Source organism: Rattus norvegicus, chromosome 7, assembly GCF_036323735.1.
Source record: "Rattus norvegicus strain BN/NHsdMcwi chromosome 7, GRCr8, whole genome shotgun sequence".
NCBI lineage: Eukaryota > Metazoa > Chordata > Mammalia > Rodentia > Muridae > Rattus > Rattus norvegicus.
Genome location: NC_086025.1, coordinates 86,294,941 through 86,306,286, shown reverse-complemented (window position 1 = coordinate 86,306,286; position 11,346 = coordinate 86,294,941). Strand labels below are relative to the sequence as shown.

Sequence of the window (11,346 nt, the reverse complement as noted above, 5' to 3'; positions counted from 1 at the left end):
TTCTAGATATGATTATCGGGAAATGCTGCACAATGCCACTTTCTGTCTGGTTCCTCGTGGTCGCAGGCTTGGGTCCTTCAGATTCCTGGAGGCTTTGCAGGTAAGAGACTGAAAATTTACGCCGGCATCAGGTTGAGGATTGAAGCCAAACTGGTTTCAAGCTTCTCACATACTTGTAGAGTAGTCAAAAAAAAGTACAGCTTTTGCTGAGAATCTAAAACACTTCCCAGGAAAATCTGAAGTGGTTTTAAAGACCCAGAATTGGGTGGGAGATTGGCTCCCTGACTTTGAACATGAGACCAATAAATGGTCTCACCATCAGGAGACTGGGTTCAATGGGGACATGTTTGCAGTGGGCAGATGGGCAGATCTCATTGATAAAGTTGCTCCTGAGTTTGGGGAGGGAACTCTTCAATCTCAAGAGCACCAACAATGGGGTATTGCTTTTATTTCCCCCAAAATGAAACTGTGGTTTAAGTTCTCTATTGGTTCATCTAAACCCTCAAAGAGTGATGATCCTGGCTTGCCCTGATGTACCACAACTCTGCAACTCAGGAATATCAAAGCCTGACTGGGGCTCTATTGATCCCCTACTGCAGAAGTCTCTTCTCCTCTCCCTGCAGCCAGCCCTCTTGTCTTGTTTTGTTTTATTTTGTTTTGTTTTCTCTGTAGCTCTAGCTGTGTGGACCAGACAGGCCTTGAACTTACAGAGATCCTCCTGTCTCTGCCTCCCCAGTTCTCCGAATAAAGGCATGTTTTACCATGCCCAGCTTTGGTTTTTGGTTTTTGCTTTGCAGCCAGCCTTCTTGAATGGCAAGAGAAATATGCCCTCTATTTCCTTGTCTTCCTTCCTTTGCTGTTTTCTTCCTTCCTTCCTTCCTTCCTTCCTTCCTTCCTTCCTTCCTTCCTTTAATAATTTACATTTTGTCTAAATCTGTATATTTGAGGAGTGTTTCATAGCTTCTTTATCTTGTCATTCAAACTGTAAGTTCTACCCTTTCCTCAGGCTGAAGAGTTCCCTTCTCTGGCAGAGCATTTTAGCGTGCTTTATGCACTCTGAGAAGCATGACATCACCGCTCACTAGCATTCTGGAAGCTTCATGGATGTTATAGGGAGCAAATTGCTCTCTGGTTTGAATAAAGCAGCCTTGGCGACTCCACTTTGTCTTTAGCTTATTGCTGTGCGCTGAGGTTAGGTCCTGGTACAGACTAGAAACTAGTATGACTGTAGTTTGCACTACACATTGGGGGGAAGATGGTTTTGAGTTAGCTGCTTATAGGGAAAGGGAAATATAGATGTTACAATAATCAAGTCTACAAAGCTCTACCTAGAAAGGCTGGGCCCCATCCTGCTCGCCACTGACTCATGACATTGGGGTGAACATGATGAGATGTATCTATGGCAAGAAGGGTTTATGCTTGAGGTTTTGATGCCCGGATTTTTTATTTTTATTTTATTTTTTGGCGAAAGCTTTTGTTTCATCAATAAAACTTCTGCAGCAAGGCCATTCATCCCCATGAAAGTAAGGTCAGCCAAACCTATGGACTAGAATAGAAATGGGGTATTAGCATTCTAAGGCAAGACTTGAAAGTCCTCAAGTCTGATAGGGATGCTTACAATCCCATGGGATCTGGCAATTCTGAATCACTTGCGTTCTAGCCTGAGCAGTGTGGGTCCCACGTAACGTAAGCAGTGTCAGTAATTGAATGTGGACCTACTCTCCTGATTGGAATGGTTCCTGTTGTCAGGAATGTCCTCCTCGCACTCATGAAATCCTTCCTTTGCTCAGGCTGCCTGTGTCCCTGTAATGCTCAGCAATGGATGGGAGTTGCCATTCTCCGAAGTGATAAATTGGAACCAAGCTGCCGTCATAGGCGATGAGAGATTGCTATTACAGGTAAGGAAGGGGCTGTGGCCTTCGGCAGAACGGCAGATTATTGCTGCCCCCGTCCAAACTTTCAAAGAAGATGAATCCAAAAGGTCAGCTCCATAAAAGAAATTTTATCAGGAGAAAATTGCCTGTGTCATGGTGAATATGAAGTCGTTTAATATGATATTGTTCACTTCCCAACCCAAAAATCTGTCCGAAGCCATAGAATATATTCTGGGAAGTAGCCATTGCTGATAAAATGTACGAGCTTTGTTGAGTGGGGACAGGTAGATCCCCCACCAGCGTCAGCACCAATATTTTCAGACACAACATTCCGTCCGATTGCTTGCCTCAGTTCCTGCATTCATTCTGGTTGACTCCAGGACACAAGCTCTAGACTTTGGTTGCTGTGCCCAGTGTTAACACTACTGCACTCACTGCTCGACCCTGAGTACCCAAGGAGGGCTGTCCCTTAAATATTTAAAAGAAAGGCCCCTAAATAAAAGTTTCAGCTGTGCAAGGAACTCAGCTGGCACAGAGAATTGAATGAGCAAGAAGAGTCCATGAGGATTTCCAAACCCACACCCCCACTCCCCCAACCCCCACTCCCCCAACCCCCACTCCCCGTTGTGTTTGAGGTTCTCTGTAAAGTGGCACACACCCTTATAACACAGTTAATGTTTCCTTTCATGGCATTAGACACTTTATCTTGAAACCTCCACAAATTTTTGTAGAAATATTATCGTTAATGTTCTTGTTTTTAAAACAAAAGTAATTGATATCCAGAAAAGGGAGTTTCTAGCTGCACTTCTGATTTTCCTTCTATGTCCCTGGCTAGTCTGCTAATGATCTGGTGAAGTAATGTAGTCATCTCCTGAAACTCCCAGATAATGTACCGTGTGATGGAGCGCACTGTGGACCAGTCAAGCCACAACAGCTTCCCTTTCATTCCATTCCCAACTCTGTGATCTTGGGACCTCAGCGTAAACCTGGAGGAACGCATACTCTGGAAATGGGGAACCTGTTCATTTGAGTTAGCCCATTCTGTTCCCTTTTTAAAAATTCTTTATTTTATGTCCATTGGTGTTTTGACTTCATATTTCTGATTAAGCTGTAAGATCCCCTGGAACAGGACTTACATACAGATTGTTGTGAGCTGCCATATGAGTGCCGGGAATTGAACCCCCGGCTCCTCTAGTAGAGTATCCAGTGCTCTTATCTGCCATCAGTCCATTCCTAGCCTATTCTGTTCTAAGCAAAACATAATTCCATAGGTGTTCACTGAGAAAGAGGTGTTTTTGGTTTTTTTGTTTTTGTTTTTTTTTTGGGGTGGGGGGCTAGGTTAATATTCATAGCAATGATTCCTTGAAATAACTCAAGGGATAGCCTCTGAGATATACTGGGAAAGAGCTCTCCATGTAGACATAGTAGATGTCTGAGCCATACACTCAGAGTGAGGAAACGTGGTGCTTGTCCACACTGCCTTTGTCTTTCTTCCCTTTTATGTGGTTCTAATAATACATGCTCATTAAAGGAAATATTGGATATGAGAAACATCGTCATCATGTTCCTCCATTTATACATTAAGGCACCCTTGAGTTTGCTGTGTAAAAGTTGGAGCTTGTCCTAAGGTGGGGAACATTCCATGACACTTAAGTGTGGCTGTCCAGTGCCACCGAAGTATGGCTATTTCACGCTTTGAAGCCACTTTTTGACTTGGCTCTAAAGATTGTATTCTTCACACCCCTGTGCCCACAGTTGCTAGTATTTTTCCTCCTCATCTGCAATCTGTTTTTACATAGCTGCTTCCATATTGAACAGTGACTGTACGGTTGTTAACAATGGTTTGAAAGAGCTGGCACAGAGCCCAAATGTGTGCTCTGGGAAATGTTTTTTGTTAGGTTACAATTTTTCATTTCCTGTTTTAGAACAGCTCTGGTGTTTTTATTTGCATATGTTCCAGTCAGCCTGTCACTGGGAAGCATGCCGTGGCTTTCCTATATCTATCTTGGTAGATCCTATTAGTTTTTGTTACTACACATAACCTTTTATTAGGACTTCAGTGAGCTCTTGAACTTCCAAATCATTCTGTCCAAATGGTAATTAATTCATCACTTTCCTGTACCTGTCTCTGAGGACAGGCAGATTAATAACCAATAGCCAAATGCCATTAGATCTTGGAACTCCATCCCGCCAATCAATTGAAGTTGTCCTCCAGAGCACTTTGCAGAGCATTGTCAAGACACTTGGATCCTACACACAAACTGGTAGAACATAGTTCCAGAAGTGGTAGAACAATCAGGATGCTACCATGGAAGAGAGGTATCAGCGTATCATGGAGAGAGGTAGTATCAGTGGCTGAGTCTATGATCTATCTCCTCCCTTTAGAAGCACCACGGACTTGGCTTTCTGGAGACCATATAACAATGATAGCTTTTGGCATTTTCCTAATGGATCAGTTCTCGTGGCCATGATAAAAACAGCCGTGCCAACCTGGATGACTTAGAGAATGCCATTGACATTTAAGAGGGCATGCTTATGAAAATTGAGGATGAGGGTTTTTTTTTTTTTCTTCTTATTTTTCTTTGGCAATCTAGGTCATTTTCTCATTGAGCAAATAAAAATAAATTTTCTTGACTTATCAAGGATCTATGTCATGAATGAATGGTTTAGCTCATCTAGGAATGTTTTATTTCTATTTGACCTTGATCCTGCCAGTGTTTGGACTTTACCTGCAGCCTCCATATATTATGATGTCTCCAAAGCATAGATTTAGTATCTACATTGAGATCTTGACAGAGCAAGTCAGCTTTTCCTTCTGTTCTTATTGTGAGACATTTCCATCGCTTCTCCTAGGGGCCTGACTTGAATCTTAGCCACGTGCCATCATCGCCTTCCCTTCCTATGGGAACTCAACTATAGCGTAGTCCCATATTTTGAGTAACTTTCCTATTAATGTGACTGGCAGAGCATTTCTTATATAGTCCAGGCTCCCATGTCTGTCTGATTCATCATGCATTAGAGAGGCAAGCATGCAAAAAGGTGAGCACAGCAGGGCGGTTGACAATGACAAGGAATCTCTATAAGAGTATAGATTACATAAACAGAATAGCCCTGGAGCTGTACTTACAGTCAGGGAGCAAGCCAGGAAAACTTAGCCAGAAATCCAAGGAGGACATCTTAGAACAATAGGCTAGGGCAGATTTATAGGCAGACTGTTAAACAACTGGCCCAGCCTTACATAAAATCAATTGATCTAGCTTGGACTAGCATCTTCCTGTGTCAACAATGGTAATAGCAGTAATAACGAACCATCATAATTAACATTCCTATATTGTAGACACTGTACTAAGCACCCAACCATATCATGTTATGAATGAGTAATCCAAGAGAGCAACTAACTCATCCAAGGAAGCGTATGTACTAAGTAGTAGCCCTGGAGTCCCACATGGATGCCTTTAACCCCGTTACCTTACTATCAAGCTATGCTGATATTAAACATAACAAAATCCTGAAGGGAACTTCAGCCGTCCATGCTCAGTTAGGCTCTTACTCCTTGAATGGCTAGCATAAAAACTATTCCCTTAGCCACAAATCTTATAGCAATAAGAACAGGAAGAAATGCCTACCTTCAAAATTATCGAACTTGGTATAGAACAGCCTATGATGAAATGCTTGGGAGATCCAGAGAAATTAGGGCAAGGGCTGGAGTCGAAAGGAGAGCTCTCAGGTGTACAAAAGGTCTAAAGAGGGACAGAAGAAGGATGTACATGTAGACATGGCTAAATTTGTTTGGGTTGAGTGGGTAGGCTCATGGACATCTTTATATACACACAGTTCTAGATACTTCATGGTTCCTGGGATGGCACCTTCTTAGAGTTTTTGGGGTTTTTTTTGTTTTTTGGTTTTTTTTTTTATTTTTTTTTTTATTTTTTTTTATTTTTATGGTTTGGTTGATTGGTTTGGTTTTTGCTGTTGTTTTGTTTTGTCTTTTTTCTTTCTCCAAGTCCTATAGTGTCCATGTCAGGGCTAAAGATTTTGTGGATGTGAAGAGGATGAGGAGCAGGAAGAGCAGGAGGAGGGGGCAGAACTTATGATTGTAGGAGTCCACTGTGCAGCTGACCTGCTACTGTGGAGTCTTACAATTGAGCTAAGCCAGTGCAGAGCTTCCATGCATTTGAATGCCATTGAGGTTGCTTTCCTAGACCTGTTGTTTGTTTTGATGTTTCTTGAGGACATTTTTACCTAGTGACTGGTGACTTTGGTGGTGAGCCTAGCCTGTAACAGCTTACCTATCATTTCAGCCTGGGTGATGATTTTTTTTAATAGCCCTGTTTTCTAGAAAATGAATGCTATGAAGAACAAAAGTGCAACCCACTGGGTTGTTTTGATCAAGCACATCTCTCTGTTTCACAGTTATAATTACTATGCATTCCCCTTATGTTACAGATTCCTTCTACAATCAGGTCTATTCATCAGGATAAAATCCTAGCACTTAGACAGCAGACACAGTTCTTGTGGGAGGCTTATTTTTCTTCAGTTGAGAAGATTGTATTAACTACACTAGAGGTAAGTGAGACCATTCATCTCATGATCTTTGAATAATAGTCCTATTGCAACCTCTTTTTCTGCAGTTAGTCAAATAGGACAAAACCAAATTTTCTGTTTTTGAATAGGTTAGTGACTGCCCCCCAACCCCACATTGTTTTACCATTCCCAAGCAAAGGCCCTCATTCCTGACAAATTCTCATAGCAGAAGTGACATGGAGAGAAGTTGTGCTCTAGACAAAGTGATTTGTCTGAAATAATTTCAAGGTAATGTGGGTAATGACTATCTTCCTGTCACTCAAACTCAGCGGTATCCTTTGAAGACATATTTCTGGAGTGCATTTAGAAAAAAAGATGATGATCAAGTAAGGGACATATTCTCTACCATTCTTAAAATATGAACAGTTTGGTGGCCACCATAGGGCATGGCATTTTAAGAGACAGCAAAATTGCTTCTGAAGACACATAAGACCTAACCAGCCAGCATCCCATGTTGTAAGGTTATGGTAAGAAGAAAACTATCATCATGATTGTATCCAACTGGTGTCAAGAATGTTAATCTTTATCTAAGTAGAAACTCTGGCAAGAGATGAAGGGATAGATATCTTCAAGTTGCTTTACTCTGTGCGTGTGTGTGTGTGTGTGCGCGCGCTTATTTGTACTGAGAAAGCACTCTATGCTGAGCCCTGTCTCATTCTCTTAAATTGCCTTGTTTAAGGCAAAAGAAAAATAGGAAATCATGAAAATGATTAAAACCACAGGAAGTAGAGCAGAGAGCAATGGCCTCGGGCTATGTAGAGCATTGCAAAGAGCTAAGCAAGAACAGAGAAAACTGCACACTCATCAGTTTCAGGCCTATGAGCAGGGGGGTGACAAGACTGTCTCCTGAGGTGACCTAGGAGCTTACACAGTGGGTGGGGGGATTTACTACACACTTGGGGAGTATTTCCTCCAGAAGTTAATGATCACTCTGAAAGCTGATAAAACGGTGAATAAACACAAGATACCCAAGTAAGAATACTGTGGAAACTTAAGTCACCTGTTCCAATCACATGACCGTGTTGTGTTGTTGCTGGGGGGAGGGTCAGAGTCAGTGCTGGTCCAAGCACAGTGGAGATTTTTCCACACCAGCCTAGCTTCCGCTCCAGGTCTCAGCCTAGACAATCAGTCACCAGGATTTTTTCGTGCATATGCCTGGTGTACATCCTGAAGCTAGGTAAACAGAAGGTCTATTTTGATTATTTTCAATTCCTTTTTGCTTTTGTTTCTCGGTCAGATTGGAGTTTTTTTTTTTCTTTAAAAATAATAAATCATTTTATAGCCTTCTATTTCTTAGAATGTCAGCAAACTAACTGGATTTCATCTGTCTCCTGCTCAGGAAGCCCACAGATAAACAAAAGAAACTGCCACAATATAGACACTTGTATGTTTTAGAAATTTAGAATATTTGAAATATTAGCCGTTGGTCTTTTGTCCTAAACATTCTCCCTCAGCCTGTCATGTTCTTCCTGTTCTGTTTGTGTTAAACTGGTCTCAGTGCCTGTGGCTTCTCTGCTGGCTGATTTAGACAGAGCCTTTGGCCTCGTAATGCATCGTGTATCTATCTTTGCACAGTCATACACACACATACATTCTTAGTGCACTCATGGTTTTTTTTAATATCAAACTGGCTAACTGCTTAGTCAGTTGGTTTTTAATCATGATCTGTAATAAAAGGGTAGCCTTTTTCTCATTTTTATCTTTCTCTTGAGTTGTTTTCTAGTTTTCCCGTGGCTTTTATTACTCTTTCCACAGTGTTCTGTTGGGCAGTGTCTTTGCGTGTACCCTTAACCTTTCATCCTGCCCTGCTGCTGACCACCTATGCACCCAGACCATGTTTTAACCTGTCTTCATCCTAATACCGTCCTGTGGTAAGCCTCTGCTTATCTACCCATCTGCAGGTGCAGCTCACGGTCTGTGATCACTGCTATCCACATACATGACTGGGAATGCATGCAGTGCCTAAACCAGTTTTCTGCTTGCGTTTTGGGCTTTGTCTCTGCCTATTCTTTTAGAGTAGTATTTATGAAGTGAATTTACTGAACCAAAGAGTCCAGGCCTTACTAAGGTCATAATGTATTTTGTTAAATTACTATCTTTTTTCTTAAACTTGAAAAAAATTTACTGTTTTATTTTTTTTTTTTTTTGATGAAAATGGCACATGAACTTGAATAATGGGGGAATTTACTGTCAAGGTAGCAATTTTCCTCGATCTACACATCAAAGTCTTAAAAGAAGATAGACAAATTACTCTGAGCTTTAGATTGAGGAATAAATGCCCTACCATCGTAGCCTAGGGTTGTTCAAAAGCAGTAAAGATCATGTATTTCCATAGTTTAATTAGCACACAGTATAAAGCTATCATAATCATGAAAGCTTTGATCCAGCTTCTCAAATGAGAGAAGATATGAGTTATGTTATTTGATTCTGAATAACTTAATACAATAGTGGGCATATCGTATAAAAGTGTTGGCTGGATTAGAACGAGGGCTTGGTTGGACTCCCGTTATCCATGTAAAAGTCAGTGGTGGTGACATGGGCCTGTGACCGCAGTGCAGGTGGAGACAGTGGCAGGCGTATCGCAGAAGCTTCATGCCTAGCCCGTCCTAGCCAAGCTACAAGATCCAGGTCCAATTGGAGATTCGGTCAGCTACCAACCTCCACACAGGCGAGCACTCAGCACTCACACAGGCTCACAGAGAAAGTAGATAATATAGTTGATGTGCTATGGTAGAGGTGGGTATAGCCATATAATTTCAAGTTAAAGGAGCCGTTCTGTACATGATCTCAGGCTTGAAACACACTAAGGGTAACGATGAAAATCATAAAACCTTCTATCTAGCAGGAGACACCATAAAGAGGACAGAGATTCATGTGAAGCTAAAAGGTTAATATTTTTTGATATGGAAATTCTAATAAATAAATTAGAAAAATATCCAAGTTCCCAACTAGGCTGGAATATAGGGAGACCTTGTCAAAAATACACAAAAGTACTTGTATTAGATTAGAACCATCGAGATACATCTTCTCCCAAAGCCTGATGAAGTACATCTTTCTACAAACATTCTGAATTAGAGTATGAAATGAAGAGTTTTTGGTGTTATTAAAAGGAAAAACTCCTAATATTTCAGTAATGTATATATGCATAAATTATACGTATGTATATGATGATAGATTTGTATAGATAATCTGTACGTATAATGACTTAATAGGCTTTTTTAAGTATATTATGATGGTGCAAAGAATAACATGCATTCAATAAATCCATAATTTGAGTACTTATTTTTGTACCTTTCCCAGGCTGTCAATATGTGTGATATAATATTGTGTTGTAAAACTAGACAATGGCCGTGAGCCCTATCTCCCAGTCAGCCACACTTGTATTCTCAGTGTGCTGGGTTGCTAGGTTACTCTGCTGGATGAATTGGGTACAGTAAATACATTTTCAACTTTATTTTTAGTCTGTGATGAGTTTGTCAGGATGTGACATCCTCATAATCTAAAGAAGTATCTATAGAATCCTTTGTGGAATTGTGTGGATGTATATAATAAAGAGAAGGGATGCAAAAGTGTAGAGTGACTTAATTGCTAATTAAATTTAATTGTCATTGTTCCTAAGGGTATACAGTCAAGTCATGTATGCATCAGTCACTGTGAAAGGGATGTTTGCCCTAACTTGAAGATGTTAAAATGAAATAAAATAACTACTTTTCACCTTTGGTGTCAGTAGATGTCACATGAAATTATGGCAGTAGTGTCACCAAAGGTGCAGAAGAGATTAGATTGAAGAATGGCTACCCCACTTGAGCCTTTCTGCAGAGGCTAATACCTTTAGAAGAAAGCAAAAATCTCACCCTGTACTTCTTAAGAAGATAATGATCTAATGCACAAAGTTCCATGTAGCATAGGTTAAAGTGTTTATGTTAGCTATAACATTGCACATCCTCAGTCAGGTTAGAAGCAAATTGGCCAATTGAAATGCATCTACATTGAGGAATATTATACAGATACCAAAGGTAGTAAGAGCATACATTTATTGGTATAAGAAAATGTTCATACTGGTTAAATTGTATTTAAACAGTGGGAACCCATCTTTTATTTTGGTGAAAATAATACAGACTTGTATACATTTAGGGAAAATCATTCTTAAGATGTGATATAAAAATACTAGCTGTGTCCTCCTTTAAAGTCTTACGTTTTTTACTTTGTGTGTGTGTGTGTGTGAATGTTTTGCCTGTGTACATATATGTGGACCACATGCACACAGTGCCCGCAGAGGCCAGTAATGGGTGTTAGATCCCTGGAATTGGAGTTCAGACGATTGTGAGCTGTTTCGTGGGTTATGGGAACAGAACCTGGCTCCTCCGTGGGCTCTCTTAACCACTGAGTGATCATCTCATCCCCTACATGTACTCTTTTTAAGCAGGGGCTTATTTGATGCTGTCTTTTTTTTCCCCTCTCTTTTGTCTTCTCTAATTTGCTGCAAAGAACCTATCGTGAGTGATTAGTTCATTATCTTGATATTTCAAAATAAAGCAGTGTGTGTAAGAAAGAGGCTGCCTTAAATGACGCATCTCATTGCCTGTAACAGGAGGACCAGTGTAGTAAATGTCTGCATCCACTTAGACTCTCACAGGCTGTCTCTGAGAGACCCTCCCCTGCGGGATTCATGTGAGGCTTCAGGATTGTAATTAAAACATAACACACAGACAACATTGCTAATTTGCCAGGCAAAAGATCATATCTCATTAATTATATTTCTTTTGCAGCAGGTTATTGTGTGGATCCAGTTTCTTGTCTATTAAGTTAGCAGAGTTCCCTCCGTTCTCCTGCAGTAACAGCTGGACGTGTTGCATTCATCACAATGGACTCGGACGTTGAGCTGTTT

General features: G+C 40.7%; 1 protein-coding gene across 2 annotated transcripts in view; it reads left to right on the top strand.

The window, feature by feature from the left end:
• Ext1 (exostosin glycosyltransferase 1) overlaps positions 1–11,346 on the top strand; it is a 278,838-nt gene that overhangs the window by 238,202 nt on the left and 29,290 nt on the right. For both annotated transcript variants that reach the window (NM_001130540.1, XM_039078770.2), the window contains exons 2-4: positions 7–100; positions 1,791–1,898; positions 6,321–6,440. In NM_001130540.1, coding sequence (NP_001124012.1) covers positions 7–100; positions 1,791–1,898; positions 6,321–6,440 — 322 coding nt within the window. The remainder of the gene's footprint in view (positions 1–6; positions 101–1,790; positions 1,899–6,320; positions 6,441–11,346) is intronic.